Genomic DNA, 22,805 nt, shown 5'->3' on the forward strand with positions numbered 1-22,805 from the left:
GTCATTCATTTACAAAAACAAGGCTTTCCTGCAGGAAAAGGTGAATCCTCAACCTTCTCCTGCATCTATTCTCTTGTCAAGAGGTGTAGAAAGGCCAGGAGGGCCGGCCACGCCCCCGTGACGGCGTTACCTGTGAAGTCCTCCGCCTGCAGGTGCAGGTCACACAGCTTGTGGATGTAACGGATGTACATGTCCTCCTTGTTGACCTCGGATTTGTAGAAGTTCTGCGGGGTTGAATCAAGAATAACGGTTAATTATTGCTGCTCACGAGCGCGTCCGAGGAGTCTGGAAACACGGCGGCCGGCGTCTCACCATGAGGTTGACGGAACCACCGATTTTCTTGTTCTCCATCTCGTCTCCTTTCATGCAGTCCCTTCAAAAGAAAAGAGGTTATTTGGGGTTTTTCAATTACACCAAGATAATGTTTGAGGTCATGAAATAACACGTTTCTCAACATGAAGCTCGTCCTGCATGACGGTCAGATAACAATGCGTCATTTAAGTTAATTATAAATGTATTTTATATATATATTTATATTTTTTATGTATTTATTTGCACAATTCAAACAATACAGGAAGAGACAAAAAGCTTATTTGAAGCCTCCACCTATATAATATATTACAATTTTACAAAATTACAAAGATAAAATGAAAAATGCATAAGATAGACAAGACAAGAAAGAAAAGAAAGAAATATTCATTTTAGAAAGATTAAGGCAGAGAACCAAGTGCTCATTTGTAAATGATATTAATATACAATTAAACTTGATTAATTTATGCATTTTCCACATCTAGGTCATGCAAATATTTCACAATAAAAGACGCCAGAGGGCTTTTTACTTTTTAACAGGAACTTTTGAGTATAATAATGAACATCTGTGACTTGTTCAAAAAGACATAGAGGTACAATATATTCAGTCTGGTGTTGCTGTGAAGTGCAGAAGAACCTCAGATCTCATCATCTCCAGAAGAGATGCGTCCGTCACGCGGCGTCGAGGTTCGTGTAGCACCTTAACACGGCCGCCAGCAGCAAAGTGCACGCGCGCAACTAAACCCTCGTCGTACCTGTAGTCCAGCAATCGCTCGACGAGCCGCGTGACCGAGGTGACGAAGGAGATCCCCGTCTCCCTCCAGGTCTCCTGCTCGATCTTCTCCAACAGGCTGCACAGAAGAGCACACAGAGGGACGATCGTACCGAAAGGAGCCGAGGCGATCAAGACACCAATCACATCACGACGTGTCTTTCGACCCTCACCTGGGGTAAGGACCGAAGAGCTGGGTCCTGCAGCGTGACGGCCCAAACAACAGAGAGAAGAAGAGTTAGAGGAGGACAGCGTGACAGCGGCATCGCTCGACACCGGGAGGATGCTTACAAAAGGCTGAAGAGCTCTCGGTGATTGTCATCGCCTTTCCCGTCCGACACCATGCTGTCCAGCTTATCCATCAGCTCGGCTTCCACCTACACACACACACACACGTTGAGCCAAAAGGATGTGGGCCATGTTATGTGTTTTTCTGCAGCAGACACACACACACACAGTTCAGGACATAATGGTGTCACAGTGACCTGTTTGAAGTTGCCGTTTTTTCTCTGCTCCCAGTCCATCATGTCGTGGAAAATCGGGATCATGATGTTTCGCACCTCGATCTGCGGCACCAGCGTGACGCCGAGGAACGGCCCCATCATCCCCGGGATGAAGTGGGGCTTGTTGTCGCCTGGATCACACAGAGAGGAGCGTCTTCATCTCGCTCGGTTCATCAAAAACCTTGTGATACGTGTCGTGTGTGTGTGTGAGACGCACCTAATTTTTGCCACATGCTGAAGAGCTCGTACCCCATCGTCACCCTCATGTCTCCGTGCCTGAGCGGCGAGCGAAGTGCAGAAAGTTAGAGAAATAAAAGATGAAATGAAGAGAATGTGTTATTCAATGAATACACGGCACGGCGGCTCCTTACTTGTCCAGGACCTTCTTCCTCTTGGCCGGGCCGAGCGCCTCCAGCTGCAGGCTGGGCTGGTTAATGTACAGCACAGTGAGGCTGAAGAACGAGTTCCACACCTGGCGCACACACACACACACACACACACACACACACACACACACACAACAAGACAGGCAAAAGCAAGAGTAAATAAAGGCCCCATTGAATCACGAACACTGAGTTCCACAAACTAAATTATGGAAAAGCTTCACCCAGTTTGTAGCTTTTGTATTAAACTGGGTTTCCTAAATGTTCTTGCACACACACACACACACACACACACACGACAACACACACCTTGAAATCGAAATCGGCCTCCGAGAAGTTCTTGTGCAGCGCCGGAGACAGGAACTGTGTCGTCACCACGATGATACTGCAGAAAGCAGAGCGTTACACTGTCAGCTCACGGAAACAAAGGGAGCTGCCAAAAATAGATGAAAGGAAGAAAAAAAACCTTGCAACACAACGCGTTCACCTTCAGAGCAGGGCGATCGGAAAACAGCCTGATCTAACGCTTGGCTGTATTCCCTTACCAAAGGAGAGACGGCGTGACAGAAAGGGAACAGACTCACTGACTAGTCAGAAGCCTCATGACGCTCCAGTCTCGGGGGAAGATCGTCAGCTTCATCAGATTGCGAAACACGCAGAAGATCTTCAGCAGGAACTCCTGGCAAAGGAACGCGAGGAGGAGGAGAAGAAGAAGAAGAAGAAGAAGAAGAAGAAGAGCGCGTACGCAGTTAGGAGGTGTGTGTGTGGTGAAGCGGGGCTGCGGCAAAGAGGTGACTCAGACAGTTTCACACCTTCAGCTCCTCTTTGCTGTGGAAGTTGTTGAGGAGATGGTGGAAGTGGAGCTCCGTCATCTGCCGCAGCAGCGAGAGGAGGCAGGAGACGTACTCCCCCTGGAAAATGGCAAGACGGGCGCGCGTATTTAATTAAAAATTAAAAAGGTTCATCGACTCAAATTTGGATGAAGCGGAAGCTCACCGTTATCTCGGCGGTGCACTGGGGACAGCGCTGTCCTCTGGCCGTCTCCACCGAGTGAGACTTGCTCATGATGGACAGCAGAGTCTGCAGCAGCACGTCCAGGAGGCTCTCCACCATCATCTCCACTTCCTCCTGCACAGAAGACTCCTGGAAGGGGAACGCAGAGACGCAGACGTGACGCTCGGTGCAAGATGCTGCAGCTGCATTTTTACTTTAACCCTGGAACACTAACGTTAAAAATAGTCACACCATCACTAACGTCGGGTGAATTTCACCCGATATAATGAACTATAAAATATACTTCTCTTTGAAATATGTTAAAATACAACCACACAAGGCAAGTTGAAGTACTCTTCTTTTATTTGACCCTATAGAACTTCTCATAAAACCAAAAACAGGTATCATGGGAGAGGAGTCAGGGGACCCTGAAAAAAGGCTAAAAGAATACATGCCCAACTTTAATAAGACACGCCTACCTTCAATAAAGTCAGTTAAGCTACATTAAGCTACACAAAGTTACACAAAGACAACTCAGACAAAAGCAACACAATGAAAATTCGTAAAATTCGTTAAAATCACCCGACGTCAGTGTTCTAGGGTTAAAGACGTCAGTGTTCTAGGGTTAAAGATGTTAGTGTTCTAGAGTTAAAGGGTTAAAGACGTTAATGTTCTAGGGTTAAAGATGTTAGTGTTCTAGGGTTAAAGACATTAGTGTTCTAGGGTTAAAGATGTTAGTGTTCTAGGGTTAAAGATGTTAGTGTTCTAGGGTTAAAGACATCAATGTTCTAGGGTTAAAGACATTAGTGTTCTAGGGTTAAAGACGTCAGTGTTCTAGGGTTAAAGACATTAGTGTTCTAGGGTTAAAGACATTAGTGTTCTAGGGTTAAAGACATTAGTGTTCTAGGGTTAAAGATGTTAGTGTTCTAGGGTTAAAGACATTAGTGTTCTAGGGTTAAAGACATTAGTGTTCTAGGGTTAAAGACGTTAATGTTCTAGGGTTAAAGATGTTAGTGTTCTAGGGTTAAAGACATTAGTGTTCTAGGGTTAAAGACATTAGTGTTCTAGGGTTAAAGATGTTAGTGTTCTAGGGTTAAAGACGTCAGTGTTCTAGGGTTAAAGACATTAGTGTTCTAGGGTTAAAGACATTAGTGTTCTAGGGTTAAAGATGTTAGTGTTCTAGGGTTAAAGACGTCAGTGTTCTAGGGTTAAAGATGTTAGTGTTCTAGGGTTAAAGATGTTAGTGTTCTAGGGTTAAAGATGTTAGTGTTCTAGGGTTAAAGATGTTAGTGTTCTAGGGTTAAAGACATTAGTGTTCTAGGGATAAAGACATTAGTGTTCTAGGGTTAAAGATGTTAGTGTTCTAGGGTTAAAGACATTAGTGTTCTAGGGTTAAAGACATTAGTGTTCTAGGGTTAAAGATGTTAGTGTTCTAGGGTTAAAGACATTAGTGTTCTAGGGTTAAAGACATTAGTGTTCTAGGGTTAAAGATGTTAGTGTTCTAGGGTTAAAGACATTAGTGTTCTAGGGTTAAAGATGTTAGTGTTCTAGGGTTAAAGATGTTAGTGTTCTAGGGTTAAAGATGTTAGTGTTCTAGGGTTAAAGATGTTAGTGTTCTAGGGTTAAAGACATTAGTGTTCTAGGGTTAAAGACGTCAGTGTTCTAGGGTTAAAGACATAAGTGTTCTAGGGTTAAAGACGTCAGTGTTCTAGGTTTAAAGACATTAGTGTTCTAGGGTTAAAGATGTTAGTGTTCTAGGGTTAAAGACGTCAGTGTTCTAGGTTTAAAGACATTAGTGTTCTAGGGTTAAAGGGTTAAAGACGTCAGTTTTCTAGGTTTAAAGACATTAGTGTTCTAGGGTTAAAGATGTTAGTGTTCTAGGGTTAAAGACGTCAGTGTTCTAGGTTTAAAGACATTAGTGTTCTAGGGTTAAAGGGTTAAAGACGTCAGTGTTCTAGGGTTAAAGATGTTAGTGTTCTAGGGTTAAAGACGTTAGTGTTCTAGGGTTAAAGACCTCAGTGTTCTAGGGTTAAAGATGTTAGTGTTCTAGGGTTAAAGATGTTAGTGTTCTAGGGTTAAAGACGTTAGTGTTCTAGGGTTAAAGATGTTAGTGTTCTAGGGTTAAAGATGTTAGTGTTCTAGGGTTAAAGACGTTAGTGTTCTAGGGTTAAAGATGTTAGTGTTCTAGGGTTAAAGACGTTAGTGTTCTAGGGTTAAAGACCTCAGTGTTCTAGGGTTAAAGATGTTAGTGTTCTAGGGTTAAAGATGTTAGTGTTCTAGGGTTAAAGACCTCAGTGTTCTAGGGTTAAAGATGTTAGTGTTCTAGGGTTAAAGATGTTAGTGTTCTAGGGTTAAAGACGTTAGTGTTCTAGGGTTAAAGACCTCAGTGTTCTAGGGTTAAAGATGTTAGTGTTCTAGGGTTAAAGATGTTAGTGTTCTAGGGTTAAAGATGTTAGTGTTCTAGGGTTAAAGATGTTAGTGTTCTAGGGTTAAAGACGTTAATGTTCTAGGGTTAAAGATGTTAGTGTTCTAGGGTTAAAGACATTAGTGTTCTAGGGTTCAAGATGTTAGTGTTCTAGGGTTAAAGATGTTAGTGTTCTAGGGTTAAAGATGTTAGTGTTCTAGGGTTAAAGACATTAGTGTTCTAGGGTTCAAGATGTTAGTGTTCTAGGGTTAAAGATGTTAGTGTTCTAGGGTTAAAGACATTAGTGTTCTAGGGTTCAAGATGTTAGTGTTCTAGGGTTAAAGATGTTAGTGTTCTAGGGTTAAAGACATTAGTGTTCTAGGGTTAAAGATGTTAGTGTTCTAGGGTTAAAGACATTAGTGTTCTAGGGTTCAAGATGTTAGTGTTCTAGGGTTAAAGATGTTAGTGTTCTAGGGTTAAAGACGTTAATGTTCTAGGGTTAAAGATGTTAGTGTTCTAGGGTTAAAGACATTAGTGTTCTAGGGTTAAAGACATTAGTGTTCTAGGGTTAAAGATGTTAGTGTTCTAGGGTTAAAGATGTTAGTGTTCTAGGGGTAAAGACGTTAGTGTTCTAGGGTTAAAGATGTTAGTGTTCTAGGGGTAAAGACGTTAGTGTTCTAGGGTTAAAGATGTTAGTGTTCTAGGGTTAAAGATGTTAGTGTTCTAGGGTTAAAGACGTTAGTGTTCTAGGGTTAAAGATGTTAGTGTTCTAGGGTTAAAGACCTCAGTGTTCTAGGGTTAAAGATGTTAGTGTTCTAGGGGTAAAGACGTTAGTGTTCTAGGGTTAAAGATGTTAGTGTTCTAGGGTTAAAGATGTTAGTGTTCTAGGGTTAAAGATGTTAGTGTTCTAGTGTTAAAGATGTTAGTGTTCTAGGGTTAAAGACCTCAGTGTTCTAGGGTTAAAGATGTTAGTGTTCTAGGGTTAAAGACATTAGTGTTCTAGGGTTAAAGACGTTAGTGTTCTAGGGTTAAAGACGTTAGTGTTCTAGGGTTAAAGACCTCAGTGTTCTAGGGTTAAAGATGTTAGTGTTCTAGGGTTAAAGACGTCAGTGTTCTAGGGGTAAAGATGTTAGTGTTCTAGGGTTAAAGACGTCAGTGTTCTAGGGTTAAAGATGTTAGTGTTCTAGGGTTAAAGACGTTAGTGTTCTAGGGTTAAAGACGTCAGTGTTCTAGGGTTGAAAACAGCAAAACCAATGCTGTACCATGGAGCTGGTTTTAATGATGGAGAAGATGCTGGTCAGGATCCCAGAGCAGATGAGCAGCTCCCTCTGCTGGCGCAGATGCAGGTGGATGTGATGAAGAACCACCGGCAGCAGGATACTGCGAGACTCTAAAGGAGGAAGAGGAAGGATGAAGCTGTAAGAAAAGCCTCGTCAGGTGTACATGTCTGGTTGTGTTTGGGTATCGGCAGGGAACGGAAACACTTTGCACACAGTTGCATCTCACCCGGGAAGAAGAAGAGCCGGCTCTCGACTGTGCGAGCGATGGACTGCAGTTTGACTACATCCATGGACTGGCCGATGTCCACCGTGCTGGGCATGCTCCCCAGGGTGCCCCTGACATATTCGGCTACCTCCTGAACGGTGAACATCTGTAGCAGCTCATCAAAGATGTCAGGGAAGCTGTTCAGCAGCGCAGCCTGAGGGAGCGAGGACAGAAACAGGGGATTTGTAGCGTACATGAGGAATACCATGCTTCAAATGAGGTACACCACAAAAAATATATGCTTTTCTTTTTCTTCTGAGGGACACTGATCCAAAACAAAACAGCCTAAGATTGAAACCTAGACTATTCTTCTTCAAGAGAGCGCCGAGATCTTTAAAAGAAGCAGCGCCGCTTGTCTCTCTCCGCAGCCATAAATAATCTCCGTTGCTATCTAAAGCGCCGGCTGCGTATCAGTTACTGGAGAATACATCATCCTGGACACGCAGCATCTGCTGCAGAGAGGGAACCACCACAGGGGGGCGCTGTGACTTACTGAGACGGACGAGAGCCCAGAGGCGTGACCGCAGAGAGGCATGCAGCTGATCACACCCCTAAACTGTCCCGGAGCAAGACATGGAGGGATGGGGGGGGGGGGGAGGATGGGTGTTGGGGGAAGGGAGGAGGGGCCTCAGTCACAAAATGCACAAAAAAAGTAAAAGAAAGAAAAGTGAAATAAGTTACAAACAGAAACGAACAAAAAGACCAATCAGTGAATCGTGCAAACCAAGAGGATGGATAAGAGAGAAAATAAAAGGTAGAAAAGATAGATGAATAGAAGCATCGTGCTGCAGAGAGCAGGTGACGCTCTCTCTCCGTCCTGTCCGACCTGCGTGAACACGAGGTTCTCCGAGCTGCGGCTGTCCAGACTCAGGACGAAGCGGATGGACTGGAAGAGCTCCTGGATGCTCGCCCGGAACTGCTCCTCCTCCATGCCGCAGGTGGCCCTCGAGTACAGGATCCGAGACTGGACGATGAACTTGAACAGGTACTCCAGGGCCTGAGGGGGGAGACGAGGGGGGAGAGGAGAGGGAGAGGGGGAGGCGTCACTTCCTACGGCAAATTAAATTAATGAATCGATTTTTTTTGTTAAAGACTGCGAGTGAGCGTCAAGCGCTGACGGGGTTTTGTGGTCGATCACCCGGAGGAAATCAATACATAAAAGGAAAAAATGTTCCTCGCGTGTTCTCATCAGAGAAGTAAAAGAAGGAAAACCTCGAGGTGCCTTCACACGCCGAGCTTTATTGTTTTTATGATTCATTCGTATGTCAATATATGTTTTTTTAGAAGTACTTCCACACAGGATGAAATGACGTGCCAAAGAAGTGTCGTTTTTTTTTTTTCCTGAGCTTTCGCGGCGCAAATAAAGGCATCAAACAATGCAAAAATATAAATATAAATCATAAGAATAGTGCATTTTATTAATAGAGCACTTTTCGAGCTTAAGCACAAAATGCTCGGCGGATTAAAAGATTTACAAAAATTAAAATTAAAAAGCCTTCTTCCCCCCCCTCTGTGACACAGAAACAAGAGCAAAATAAAAAATACACATACTTCACATTCACGTACGGACATCTTGAAAACGTGCATTAAAGTGTGCGACACCACGGAGGCATCGCGGACCTGATTCCCTTTCACAATAAAAGCCCCTGGACCTATATATGTATATATATAGACTGCGTATAACTGCTGACAAAAGGCAAATTCCCTCAGAGCATTTTCAGTAAAAGGAAAGTCAAAGGCAGAGATTTAAAGTCCACAGCGTTGTACCTCAGGCGGCCGCTGCTCGGGGTCAAAAGGATCCTGGTAGTCGGTCGTCTGCCTGCGCAAATCTACATATAGATTATTATTATATATATATATATATATAAAAAATATGTCCGTGCCTTCCTTTCTCTCACCCGGGCCTTTGCGAGGCATCACATGCATCCTCCTAAAGTCCCCCTGTTACCATTTCCTGCGAGTTAATTCCAGGAGTGGGAGCCAGGACGGTGTGTGTGTGTGTGTGTGTGTGTGTGTGTGTGTGTGTGTGTGTGTGTGAGAGATACTTTACCCGCATGGCCTCCTGGATGTGGTCCTGTCGGACGACCTCGGCCGAGCGGTCCATGTACCACTTCAGACACCGGATCAATTCTCTGCAGGCGGATAGTTTAAAAAAACAAATCACGGGGGTCAGCGCAAAGTGTGCGTTTGTGGGTTTTTTAAATGTGTGCGTTGGCTTTGTTGTTGTACTTGTAGGCCAGAGCTCCAGCAAAGTGGTTCTGGATGTAGGCGTCCATGACGGGTCTGAAGTGGTAGAACCGGCTGTCCCTGAGCAGGTTGATGATGAACACCTGAGCACACACACACACACACACACACACACAAGTGTATTTAGATTCTTATTCCCACTACTAACACATCAATAAAGTAAATAATGAACATGAGTGATTTTCCTACCAGCGACTGGAAAACCAGCGGCCCGTATTTGTCGGTGTTGTCGTCCAGGAGACAGAAGAGTGTGTCCAGGACGTCTCGCAGGAACTGTGAGGAGGGAAAGGAACAGACCCAACGACCCGAGCGTCACATTGGAGGCCGGACCGAAATAGAAACAAAGGGCAGCCCCTTCATCCAGAAAATGTGGCGATAAAAAAGAATATTTTTCATCCCAAGATGATAATGTGACTTCTGAACTGCATCGGGTGAGTTTGACACTAGAAACACTGAAGAAGAATCAACGAGAAAAGCAATAAAAAGCTTAATATCTAATTATTATTACATATAGGACAGGGTCGGCCACCTGTGGCTGCTCTTCATTAGAGTTTGATAGTTATAAACAAGTAAAATAGCAATACAATGTCAAAAATGGTCTTTATTCCTCTTTCTAAAATTGAATGAATACAACAAACTATAGTTGTATGTACATATGACTGTGTATAAAACTTCATAAGCTTTATGTTTTCATATATATTCAGTTATTTTCACATATATTTAGCTATTATTTTCAAGTATATTCAGCTATATTCAGGTTTTTCAGCTATTTTAAGCTATATTCAACTATATTCAGCTATTTTTATTCAAATATTTCAGCTTCAAGCTTCAGCTTTTTGCGTTCCAACGCATTTTCAGCAGGAAATGCTCTTTCAAGTTATTATTCCATATAGGACAGAGTGCAGCAACCCATGCGGCTCTTTAGCTCCTCTGCTGTGGTTTCCTATAAAACTATAGTTTTCTGTACATATATAACGATAAATAAAACTTCAAAAGCTGTAATATCAAATAGTTTTTCCAGACACTTCTTGTTTGGTGGAAAAAAAGGGCAAAATGGCTATTTGGAGAGGAAAGGTTGTTGACCCCTGATACTGGAGAACAACATTATTATCTCACCTATTGATAATGCAGTCACACTTATAGTTTTTATGTATAAATGTGACAGTGTTCTCTTTCCTCGCGCTGCTCTAAGTGTGTTGGTGTTATTGAGTTCACGCTGCAGCCACACGGACGGTAAACACACTCCACATCGTCCACATCAATAGATCAATAATGTGATGACAGCGACCTTGACGATCTCCTCTCCGCTGATCTGACGTAAGCGACCGAGGATGTCCAGCACGCGGTCCGGGTGGGCCTTCCAGTTCAGCAGCGCCAGCAGGTCCACTGGAGACAGAGCGGGAGTTAAGCGTGGAACTGGGAACCAGTCCGTTCAAACTGGGGACGCATCGTCTATGAGGATGACGATGTCAAGATGTCGTGATTGAGACAATTACGTTGTTTAACTTGATAATAACGAGCACATACGGATACAATAGATCCATTAAAATAGTGTCTTAATTAATCTGACAACATGCACATGATCGAAATATATATATACATATGTATTTATTATAGCTGTGTTTTTGTTTGTATATTATATTAATTTGTCAAATGTATTTATTTAACTACAAGAGAACAAGTTTTATATATTTTATACAGTACATGTACAGTATACTGTGTGTACATATATAAATATATATATATATATATATATATATATATATATATATATATATATACATACATATACACAGTACAGTATACATACTGTATGTATACTGTACTTATATTATTTAGTCCCCACTAGGTCTGGGCAATATGGGCAAAATCTTCTGTCAACAATATATAAAATTATATATATATATATATATATATATATATATATATATATATATCTATATATATCTATATATATCTATATATATATATATATATATATATATATATATATATACATATATATACATATATATCAACACATACATACATACTTACATACATACAGAGATGATATATAAATACAGCATATATACAGTATATTGTATGTGTGTGTGTATGTATATATATATATATATATATATATATATATATATATATATATATATATATGTGTGTGTGTGTGTGTGTGTGTGTATGTATACACACATATCTCTCTCTCTCTCTCTCTCTCTCTCTTCTCTCTCTCTCTCTCTCTCTCTCTCTATATATATATATATATATATATATATAGATATATATATAGAGAGAGATATATATATATATATATATATATATATATATATATATATATATATATATATATTTCTAAAGACCAAGAAGGGCCTTTAAGGTGTGTGTTACCGTTCTGCGTGAGCTTGGTGGAGCACAGGATGGTGGAGACCCAGAAGGTTTCCTTGGGGCTCCTCTGGAAGGGCAGGTTGGCCGGCAGGTTGGGGCAGCTGTTGAAGTCCTCCTTGCAGCAGGGCAGACTGAGGTACAGGCCCTGGTTGCTGAAGGTGGCGTTCTCGTCACACTGCAAGGCAGAGGAGATCTACTAAGTGATGGAGCAACTGGAGCAACTTAAAATCGTTATTGCAACTTAGACGAAAGTAAATAAATAATTAAATTGAACTAATGATTTTGAGTAAATATTACTATTGTGGACTTGAATATGTGTACGGCAGCAATTAAAGTTCGAAGTTGTAAAAACTTAAATGGTTTGAGGCAACGGGTTTCCACGCAAATTTCTAGTAAAGTCAACTAGTTTGGGCGACAGCCTTAAAGCCAGAAGACGCCTTCTAGCAACAGCACTCCTTAAAGTGACAGGACGCCTTAAAGCAACAGGACGCCTTAAAGCAACAGCACTCCTTAAAGCGACAGGACGCCTAAAAACGACAGCACGCCTTAAAGCAACACCGCTCCTTAAAGTGACAGGACGCCTATAAGCGACAGCGCTCCTTAAAGCGACAGTGCGCTTTAAAGCGTCAGCGCGCTTTAAAACGACAGCGCTCCTTAAAGCTACAGCGCTCCTTAATGCGACAGCGCTTGTTAAAGTGACAGCGCTCCTGAAAGGACAGGACGCCTTAAAAGACAGGACGCCTTAAAGGACAGGACGCCTTAAAAGACAGGACGCCATAAAGGACGGGACGCCATAAAGGAGAGGGCGTTAAAAGACAGGATGCCATAAAGGACAGGACGCCTTAAAGCAACAGCACTCCTTAAAGCAACAGCGCGCCTTAAAGCAACAGTGTGCCTTAAAGCGACAGCGTGTAGCAGCCAATCAGACGTATTTGATGACATGATCTCAGACAGTTGGGTTACTTCAATGCACTCGACTTGATTATTTAATTTTTTTAAAGACACTCAAGGTCAAAGGTGAAGCGACATACGTCTAAAACACCTGCGCATACCTTGTACACGTAGAGCTCGTGGCTTTCGTCCGACAGCGTGGTGCCGTCTTCTCTCATCAGAGGAGTGAAAGCGAAGCCGAACAGTTTCTTCTCCCCTTTGTCTTTAGCTGAAAAGGAAGGAACAATGAAGGCGTCATCGGCGGCGTATCTGTGGGCGTCGCTCAGAGCGCGAACCCCGTGAACGCGAACCCCGTGACTCACTGGAGCAGTGCCTGAACTCGAAGCGGAGGTGGGACCCTCTGAAGCGGTCGATGGGGATGGGCAGCTTGACCATCTCGCTCCAGCGGGGGCTGTTGTTGTGGTAGAGGACAAACGAGCGATACTCGCTGTTGCTGGGCTCGCCGCTGCCCAAACTGATGCAGTCCTGTGAGAGAGGAAGACAGACTTTTATAGCGACGCACATTCACTCGACACGCGGATAGGACGCGCAAAAGAGCTTGTGGTTTGTCTCGTACCTTGAGCGTGTCCCCGTCGGCGTAGAGCACGTAGAGCGTGACTTCGATGTTCTTCTGGACGCTCTTGCCGCCGCGCTCGAACTCCCCCCGCTCCAGGGTCAGGTAGAGGTCATTGCGAGTGTCACCTGCAGGCAAAATCACACAGAGGGGGAAGCTTCAGTGAGGGGGGATCGCTCTCGAGCTAAAGCAAAAACCAGCCGACAAGGCGGAAGAACTGGATACCAGTTCACCCAGTTGCTCCAATGGAAGTGGACTTTCCTCCAGGTTTGCTTTTTGTGTTGCGGCCTTAACGCTTCTCGTTCCAGAGCGGTGACGTCGATAAAATGTGTTTTATTCAACATTTTTGGGGGAAAGGTTTTACAGCCGATAAACTCCATTTATAACTAAATAAAAAAACATAAAAACAAAATGTCAGCAGCGCTCCTTAAAGCGACAGTGCTCCTTAAAGCAACAGCGCTCCTTAAAGCAACAGCATGCCTTAAAGCGACAGCGCTCCTTAGAGCGACAGAGCACCTTAAAGCGACAGCGCTCCTTAAAGCGACAAGGCTCCTTAAAGCGACAGCGCTCCTGAGAGCGACAGCACACCTTAAAGCAACAGCACGCCTTAAAGCGACAGCGATCCTTAAAGCGACAAGGCTCCTTAAAGCGACAAGGCTCCTTAAAGCAACAGCACGCCTTAAAGCAACAGCACTCCTGAAAGCGACAACGCTCCTTAAAGCAACAGCGCTCCTTAAAGCAACAGCGCTCCTTAGAGCGACAGCATGCCTTAAAGCGACAGCAATCCTTAAAGCGACAGGACGCCTGAAAGCGACAGGGCTCCTTAAAGCGACAGCGCTCCTTAAACCGACAAGACGCCCTTAAAGCGATAGCGCTCTTTGAAGCAACAGGGCTCCTTAAAGCGACAGAACGCCTTAAAGCGAAAGCACACCTTAAAGAACAAGACATCTTAAAGAGACAGTGCTCCTTAAAGCGACAGCGCTGCTTCAAGTGACAGCCCACCTTAAAGCGACTGCGCTCCTTAAAGAACAAGACGCCTTAAAGAGACAGGACGCCTTAAAGCGACAACGCGCCTAAAAGCAACAGCGCGCCTAAAAGCGGCAGCGCTCCTTAAAGCGACAGGACGTCATGCCCTCTTGAGGTTCAAGCTGGACACAACAACGGGACAAAGACATCTCTGAACCTCCCAGACTACGAGATGTTAATAAGTTATATTGTACGTCTCAGCCTCCGCCTCGCAGACGGTCAACATGAATTAAGACCAAGATGTGCGCCGCACGTCATCGGTCTCGGCGATGAGAGACGACCCCGCTGAGTCGTAACACACTGGAGCTCACGACTGCATCAGCACCTTTTGTGAGGTCAGCGTTCAACGCAATAAATACCAGAGGCAACAGTGGACGAAGATATTGCAGTTATTTATAAAATCAGATTATAGTTATTTATAACCAAGTCATTTCCTTGGGGACGGATGAGTCACAAGAGGTGATATTGGGAGGTATTTCAGGCTAAGAGGAGAGGAGGATAGGAGGGGAGGAGGAGGAGGAGGAGAGGAGAAACGGAGAGGAGGGAAGGAAAGGAGAGGAGGAGGAGGAGGAGAGGAGAAAAGGAGAGGAGAGGAGAGTATGGAAAAGGAACTGCAGAGAATGGGAGAAAAGAGGAAAGTGGAGGAGGAGAGAAGAGGGAAGTAGAAGAGGAGGAGGTGGAGAGGAGGAAAGGAGAGGAGAGAAGGAAAGGAGAGAAGAGAAGGAAAGGAGAGGAGAAGAGGGGAGTAGAGGAGAGGTGGAGAGGAGGATAGAAAGGGAACGGAGAGAAGAGGAGGAGAAGATAAGGAAAAGGAAGGGGAGGAGAGGAGATAAGGAAAGGAGAGGATCATACATTTTTTCAAAGCAGAATAATCATCTGATGAAATTTACCAAAATAAGCACACACCCCTCTCGTCGCTTTAAGGCGACAGGACGCCTCAAAGCGACAGCGCGCCTTAAAGGACAGGACTACTAAGTAGTTAAAGTAGTTAAGTAAAGTGGTTTAGTAGTTGAGGGTGTTGCAGAACCAGAGGCTGGGTTTCCCTCAAAGGGTCACGAGATAGAACAGATGGTTCATGAGGCGATTAATGAGACAGGGAGTTAATTTGTTGTTGTTTGTGTACAGTTTGTTTTACCTCTTTGAGCCTCATGAAGTCGTTTAAATGAAACCCTCCGAGAGGTTTGACCACTCGTCTGACATGTGACGCATACACGTCGCACAAATATTGTATTTCCTCAGCTCAGTGGATGTTTTCAACGTCAGTGAAAAGTAGTATCTGTAGCAGTATAGAAGTATAATGTACCTCAATGTCGTGCTTAAGTGCAGTACTTCTATACGATCTTCAACCCCTACTCTTGCTTTTCTCACGTCCCCGTCCTCCTCCATCTGCATCCTCGGAGCCATCTGGCCTCCTCCCTGAACCCTCCTCCTCCTCCACGTCCACCTCCTCCCCCCCCCCCCCCCCCCCCCCCCCCCCCGCTCTCTTACCTGGCAGGATGACATCTGGGAAGCCCAGCTTGCGCGTGAGAGCCAGCGCCCTGTTGAACACGGCCTGGTTCTCCCGTCGGATCTGATCCAGCTCACCCCGAAGCAGCTGCAGGGAGATGATGAGGCCTGGGGGGCAGAAACGAGGGAGGAGGGAGGGATGGAGGGAGGGAGGAAAGAAGAGAAGAAGTTAAGACAGTGATGGGACAAGGAAGAAGGGAGATGGGAGGGACAGAGCGGTATTAAAAAGGACATTAGTCAGAATGTGGGGGAGGAGAAGAAAGAGACGAGAGTGAGACGTGATCAGAGCCACGAAGGAAGGAGGGAGGGAGGGAGGAGAAGGGGGGGCGGGGGAGGGAGAGGGAGAGAGAGAGAGAGAGAGAGAGAGAGAGAGAGAGAGAGAGAGAGGGAAAGAGGAAGGGCGGGAGAGAGAGATAGAGGGAAGGAGGTAGGGAGGGAAGGAGGGAGGGAGGGAGGGAGAGAGAGAAAGAGAGAGAGGGAAGGAAGGAGGGAGGGAGGGAGAGAGAGAAAGAGAGAGAGAGGGAAGGCGGGAGGGAGGGAGAGAGAGGGAAGGAGGTAGGGAGGGAGAGAGAAAGGGAGAGAGAGAGGGAAGGAGGGAGGGAGGGGAGAGAGGGAAGGAGGGAGGGAAGGAGAGAGAGAAAGAGAGAGAGAGGGAAGGAGGTAGGGAGGGAGGAAGAGAGAGGGAAGGCGGTAGGGAGGGAGAGAGAGAGAGAGATAGAGCGAAAGAGGTAGGGAGAAAGGGAGAGAGAGAGATAGGGAAGGAGGTAGGGAGAGAGAAATGGTGTAGTGGTATTACGCAATAAGAAAACAAGCCAACCACACAAACCTAGCGACAGATTGTTTGTGAGGAATGAGTCACGACAAATCAAACTGTGAGGCGCTCGTAAAAAAAAAAGTAGTAGAGAATTCGCCGGAGTTTCACATCTACAGCGACGCCATTTTGAAAAACTCCACACTGCAAGATTGTTTCCAGAGACACAAAGACACAATGTTTCTAAAGACACATTGTTTCTAAAGACACATTGTTTCTAAAGACACATTGTTTCTAAAGACACAATGTTTCTAAAGACACATTGTTTCTAAAGACACATTGTTTCTAAAGACACAATGTTTCTAAAGACACATTGTTTCTAAAGACACAATGTTTCTAAATACACAAAGACACAATGTTTCTAAAGACACATTGTTTCTAAAGACACATTGTTTCTAAAGACACAATGTTTCTAAAGACACATTGTTTCTAAAGACACAAAGTGACCGGCTCTACCTGTCCTGAGGGGCTCATCCAATAGCTGAGCTGCAGGTGACCAGTAGAGGAGGAGGGGGCAGGATAATAGTTGTTTTAAATTAAAATCAGGGTGAAATTTCTCTGCGATCTGGAATTTTAGAACCATTCTCAGACATTAAATAGACTGTAAGCTCTGTTTTAGTCCGACCCAGTGAATTAAAGGAAGTATTTTACTTTTTCCGAGCAGGAGCAATGACTCAGAAGCAACAGAAAAGTCACAAAGCAACAACTTTGATGATCAATTCGTCATCATTTTCTAAACAAAACAAGAATTTTGAAAGCTTCAAAAAAGACGTCACTTTTTACTTTTTCTATAGAGACCCAATTGTGCCAGTGAGTGGGGAAATACTCTGCAGAGAGTTTCACTTCCTCGCTCCAGAGGTAGATGAGAATATTGACGCCACTCTCTAAATTGTCCTCTGGAAGCGGAGCTGCAGCCAGAAGTCGATTAGCTTACCTCGGGACAATTTCTGTTTCTTGGCAGCGAGCCTCACACGACGGCCGTGAAGCCGCAAAGTGTTCACGCTTTTGTTTGGAATAAAAACCAGGAGGAGGTACGATGGTTCTGTTAGAGCTGTGGAGGTGTAGAGGTGCTGGTTGCTGTATTTTCTTTCCCCCTTTAGGGCAGATTAAAGCTCGCTGTTGCTAATCTTTGCGCTAAGCTAACCCGCTGCTTTCTCTTGATATTTTATTCACCGCGAGAGTCAGACGGGTCCTTTTCACCAAACTCTCGACAATACAGCAACAACAGCAAATATTTAAATATCTGGAAAAAGATATTTCACGGGCCAAAACCTTAAAACAAGCAGAGATGCTCAATAGTTTGCTCAGTTTAAACACCATGTGAACATGTGTTTAGGAGGAGAGTTATAATTAATACAAGTTTGACTTTAAACCAAATGTCCATGAGCAAACATTGTGTGTAAACAGTAAAAAGTGATAAAATGTAGTATTTAAACTAACAATGAGGATTCAAAGCATACAGTAAACCTTGAAGGACACAAATGAATGAGAGACAATAGTTTGATTAAAAGAATAAACATTTATATAGATGCCTGTATGGATGCTGCTGATATTTTGAGCCTCTTTCTTTTAAAAGCAGATTCATTATTTCAAACTCGGCGTAAAAAAACGTGATGAACACATGAATATAACACATTTACAGGACTTTTGGGACTTTTTTTTTTCTTTAAGGCCTGGAAATAACTATTTTTTAAAACTCCATGACTTCCAGGTTTTCCATGAGCGCATAAGAACCCTGTAAAGACATTTTTGTTTTTTTGATTCCTGTTGTTGTGAGTTTGTTCTCACGGTTGAATGCACCTTTTGTGAGTCTCTCTGGATGAAAGCCTCAGCTAAATGTAATGTCATGTAACAGGGGACAGATCTGTGACACACATATTTACCATAGTTGGTGCTGGGAGCCGAGTACTTGGTGTTGGACTTGCGGATGATGTTCTCCTGTATCTGGTGCCACTCGTTCTCGTTGTTACACCTGGAGACAAAAAGACAAGTCGACAACAACGCACCCATTAGCGGGGCCCAGATGGAGGGATTAGGTAGAGAGTGCACGGGGGACTACATGAACAGCATGTGTCCCAGAGCCGGGTTCCTCCTGGAGGAAAGGTAGCAGCGGGGGAGGAGGGAAGGGGAGGAGGCGCTATACAGCAGCACATTAGCCCAAATGCACAGCTCGCTAAGCAAACCTGACAGCCAGCTCTCCACCAGCCTTTTGCATTACTGCGGGCCCCACGGCCCCCTGGGACGGCACGGGGGGGAAACGCACAGACCGGAGCGTTATAGGAGCCGACAGTTTGGAGGCAGCGCGGCGCTGAATCACTGCTCGCTTCTTCTTCTTTCATTTTTTTTAAAGAAGAAGAAAAAGCTCTTCGCCTCGGCGGAGGAAGCCAATAAAAACGACAGCTTTCTATTCTGGAAATCTTTATTTCACACTGAGCTGTAAAGTTATCCTGGTAACACCAGAAGAGATGTCTCTCTCACACACACACACACACACACACACACACACACACACACACAGGATGGCAGAGTGTTTGAGTGTGTGTGAGTGTGAGTGACCTCTGACCCCTGAGAGGTCGCTGAGGAGACGTTCTGTTGACTGACGAGAGAATATGCCGAGCTCAGTGTTTCTGTTTCGTCCTCTAACGTTGCTCCATCATCTAGTGTCACCTCACCCTCTCTTTCTTTCCCTCCCTCTCCCTCCCTCTTTTTCTTTTCCTCCCTCCCTCCCTTCCTCTCTTTCCCTCCCTCTCCCTCCCTTCCTCTCTCTACTTCCTGAAGAAAAGACACCACAAAGCTAAAACAAAGTATAAAGAAGCAGAAGGTATGATCTCTCTCTTGAGCTGCTGTGTAACAGAGAACCCAAACGGAGGACTCATAACGAAGGACTCGCAACGGAGGACTCATAACGAAGGACTCGCAACGGAGGACTCTTGACGGACGACTCATAACAGAGGACTCGTGACGGAGGAATCATAACGGAGGACTCGTGACGGGGGACTCGTGACGGAGGACTTGTGACGGAGGACTCATAACAGAGGACTCGTGACGGAGGACTCGTGACGGGGGACTCATAACGAAGGACTCGTAACGGAGGACTCTTGACGGACGACTCGTAACATAGGACTCGTGACGGAGGACTCATAACAGAGGACTCGTGACGGAGGAATCATAACGGAGGACTCGTGACGGGGGACTCGTGACGGAGGACTTGTGACGTAGGACTCATAACAGAGGACTCGTGACGGAGGACTCGTAACGGAGGACTCGTGACGAAGGAATCATAACAGAGGACTGGTGACGGAGGACTCGTGACGGAGGACTCGTGACGGGGGACTCGTGACGAGGAATCATAACGGAGGACTCATAACAGAGGACTCGTAACGGAGGACTCGTGACGGAGGACTCGTGACGGAGGACTCGGGACGGAGGAATCATAACGGAGGACTCGTGACGGAGGACTCGTGAAGGAGAACCTATGACGGAGAACTCATGACAGAGGACTCATAACAGAGGACTCATAACAGAGGACTCGTGACGGGGGACTCGTGACGGAGGACTCATAACAGAGGACTCGTGATGGAGGACTCGTGAAAGAGAACCTATGACGGAGAACTCATGACAGAGGACTCATAACGGAGGACTCGTGACGGAGGACTCACGTGTAAACCTTGAGCACGAAGTCCTTCTCCTCCTTGAGGTCGGTGATGGTGTGGAACACGTCGCTCATGGCGAGCACGGCGCAGCCGTAGGGCCGCCTGTACTGCACGTGCGGCGGGCCTTTCTTTGAGTCGTTCAGCAGCATGCGACCTGGAGGCAGCAGAGCAGACACACTCAGAAGAATCATTTCAAGACAAAACTCCTGCGCCATCAAAACACAATCGTACCGGTTCGTATGACGTGTGCGACGATGTACAGGTCTCTCTTCAGGTCTTTGCTGCTCAGGTCCTGAAGAGAAAGAGGAGAAATGATGTCAGCGGGAGAAAATATAACTAAACTATGCTGCCAAAACATCAACATTAAAAAGTACACAATAATATAAATATACATATCAATGCAACAAGTGTTGTATAATAGAATACATAAGTTCAAATGTCTTGTCTCCTCGGGGTATTTCTAAATTTGACAAACTGAAAGGTCGAAGAGAAGCTCATTTCTGCCGCTGTAATAAAACAATTAAAATAGTTAAGTCATAACTTAAGTCATAACTATGACTAACTATTAACTATTATTAACTTATTATCTCATAATTATGAGATAGTAAGTCATAATTATAGTGTGTTAACCGAGCTTCCACAGCTCGCTCCGTATCTCAGTGCATGTGTTCATGTGTTCATGTGTGCATGCGTTCACGTGTTCTTTTGTTCATGTGTTCTTTTGTTCATGTGTTCTTTTGTTCATGTGTTCATGTGTTCATGTGTTCATGTGTTGTTGTGTTGTTGTGTTCATGTGTTCTTTTGTTCATGTGTTCTTTTGTTCATGTGTTCATGTGTTCATGTGTTGTTGTGTTGTTGTGTTCATGTGTTCATATGTTCATGTGTTCATGTGTTCATTTGTTCTTGTGTTAATGTGTTCATGCATTCATGTGTTGTTGTGTTGTTGTGTTCATGTGTTCTTGTGTGCATGTGTTCACATGTTCATGTGTTCTTGTGTTTATGTGTTCTTGTGTTGTTGTGTTCATGTGTTCACGTGTTCATGTGTGCATGTGTTCACGTGTTCTTGTGTTCTTGTGTTCATGTGTTCATGTGTTCACATGTTCACGTGTTCATGTGTTCACGTGTTCTTGTGTTCATGTGTTCATGTGTTCATGTGTTCTTGTGTTCATGTGTTCATGTGTTCATGTGTTCTCGAGTGAATGTGTTCTTGTGTCCTTGTGTTCTTGTGTCCTTGTGTTCATGTGTTCCTGTGTTCTTGTGTTCACGTGTTCATGTGTTCATGTGTTCTTGAGTGCATGTGTTCATGTGTTCCTGTGTTCTTGTGTTCATGTGTTCATGTGTTCATCAGAGGACGTGCTCCTCGTCCGTCTCTCTGCGTCTCCACAGGGGGAAAGTTACCGTGAACAAAGCGCACAGTCGATCCACCTTCTCTGGATTCTTTGGTCCTCCGTTTTTGTTCAGCTTCACCATGAACTTCTCGCTGCCAAGAAAGAAGCGAGTTCACAGTTTCAGAGAGTCTGTCGCCAGAGAGCATTGTGGGTATCCCTCCCTCCCTCCCTCCCTCCCTCCCTCCCTCCTTCCCGTGTACCTGATCTGTTTGGCCTCGCGAGTGTCGTACAGAGAGAAGAAGACGTCGGCGTCCTCGCTGATGCTGTTGTACGTGAAGCTCTTCAGGTTGATGAAGAGGTGGTGCGACACGGGGACGCGGCAGCCGTCGCCGTGCCGCTGTCTCGTGCTGTCACCCTGGGAAACGGAGAGGAAAGCAGTGAGTGGACGGGGTCGCGGGCCGCGAGCCCGGACGAGCTCCATGCAACAGATCGACGAGAGAGGGGAGGAGGGGGGACTGTAAGCGGTGAATAATTCATCGCTCTGTCACGTGTACGGGACGTCTACAGGAGGCCGAGCCGACATTCCAAGGAAACGATGAATGAATGATGGAGACTCGCAGCTCTGGAGGGCTCGTGTTTGTTGTTGGGAGGCGGGCGCAGTCATTCTGCATTTATGTATTCATATGATGCATGACAACTCTCGCTAAGCTTCCAGGGAGTCTGAGCAACTCGGTCCTCAGGGTCCACATGAGGATCATGTGTTGTTGCAAACGACTTAATTTATCCAGATTTAGTTGGACTAGTATTAGGATTAGGTTTATTGTTGCTTTAAACAAAGATGGTTTAATACTAAATAAATACCTTTTTTCAACACTTTTTTCAACACTAAAATGCTAAAAAGATAACCACAAAACAAATCTAACACTTATTACGGAACTAGGTTCATCTGGTGCAATATAAATGTGTTTATTTACTTCGATATACTTTTTTTATTCAGTCTTTATATTTAATATGATTATTATATTCTTCTTAACTGTTTTTTAATCCTGCTGTTTATTTAAATTACTTGATTTTATTTATTACTATGTCTCTCTTGTGTGCACTGCTGCTGAAATCCTGCTATTTCCCCACCGCAGGACTGAAAAAGGATTATCTTGTTTTATCTTGATTTAAAACGCTAAAATGGTAAAACGCTAAAAAGCTAAAATGCGAAAATGCTAAAAAGCTAAAATGCTAAAAAGCTAAAATGCGAAAATGCTAAAAAGCTAAAATGCTAAAAAGCTAAAATGCTAAAAAGCTAAAATGGTAAAACGCTAAAAAGCTAAAATGCGAAAATGCTAAAATGCTAAAAAGCTAAAATGCTAAAATGCAAAAAAAATAAGTTAAAATGGCGGGAAAGTGGACGGACCCGCTGGCCTGCGTGTGTTATTTCATCCTCCTTG

General features: G+C 44.4%; 1 protein-coding gene across 4 annotated transcripts in view; it reads right to left on the reverse strand.

The window, feature by feature from the left end:
- Positions 1-22,805, reverse strand: part of LOC137801212 (dedicator of cytokinesis protein 3-like) — a 68,075-nt gene that overhangs the window by 16,732 nt on the left and 28,538 nt on the right. For 2 of the 4 annotated variants that reach the window (XM_068598654.1, XM_068598657.1), the window contains 30 exons: positions 21,624-21,778; positions 21,434-21,515; positions 20,267-20,327; positions 20,042-20,189; positions 18,266-18,354; positions 15,554-15,679; positions 13,043-13,167; positions 12,789-12,951; positions 12,588-12,694; positions 11,539-11,710; positions 10,445-10,542; positions 9,346-9,429; positions 9,139-9,239; positions 8,960-9,041; positions 7,736-7,906; positions 7,403-7,465; positions 6,871-7,063; positions 6,627-6,754; positions 2,964-3,110; positions 2,780-2,878; positions 2,552-2,646; positions 2,277-2,352; positions 1,956-2,056; positions 1,802-1,860; positions 1,567-1,715; positions 1,373-1,458; positions 1,255-1,281; positions 1,065-1,160; positions 313-373; positions 131-224 (listed from right to left, as the gene is read on the reverse strand). In XM_068598654.1, coding sequence (XP_068454755.1) covers positions 131-224; positions 313-373; positions 1,065-1,160; positions 1,255-1,281; positions 1,373-1,458; positions 1,567-1,715; positions 1,802-1,860; positions 1,956-2,056; positions 2,277-2,352; positions 2,552-2,646; positions 2,780-2,878; positions 2,964-3,110; positions 6,627-6,754; positions 6,871-7,063; positions 7,403-7,465; positions 7,736-7,906; positions 8,960-9,041; positions 9,139-9,239; positions 9,346-9,429; positions 10,445-10,542; positions 11,539-11,710; positions 12,588-12,694; positions 12,789-12,951; positions 13,043-13,167; positions 15,554-15,679; positions 18,266-18,354; positions 20,042-20,189; positions 20,267-20,327; positions 21,434-21,515; positions 21,624-21,778 — 3,238 coding nt within the window. The remainder of the gene's footprint in view (positions 1-130; positions 225-312; positions 374-1,064; positions 1,161-1,254; positions 1,282-1,372; positions 1,459-1,566; positions 1,716-1,801; positions 1,861-1,955; positions 2,057-2,276; positions 2,353-2,551; positions 2,647-2,779; positions 2,879-2,963; positions 3,111-6,626; positions 6,755-6,870; positions 7,064-7,402; positions 7,466-7,735; positions 7,907-8,959; positions 9,042-9,138; positions 9,240-9,345; positions 9,430-10,444; positions 10,543-11,538; positions 11,711-12,587; positions 12,695-12,788; positions 12,952-13,042; positions 13,168-15,553; positions 15,680-18,265; positions 18,355-20,041; positions 20,190-20,266; positions 20,328-21,433; positions 21,516-21,623; positions 21,779-22,805) is intronic. The other 2 variants (XM_068598656.1, XM_068598655.1) reach the window with 1 other exon arrangement.

The sequence above is a fragment of the Clinocottus analis genome, unplaced genomic scaffold (assembly GCF_023055335.1).
Source record: "Clinocottus analis isolate CAN_PGR_092001 unplaced genomic scaffold, fCliAna1.0.p SCAF_4, whole genome shotgun sequence".
Classification (NCBI taxonomy): Eukaryota; Metazoa; Chordata; class Actinopteri; order Perciformes; family Cottidae; genus Clinocottus; species Clinocottus analis.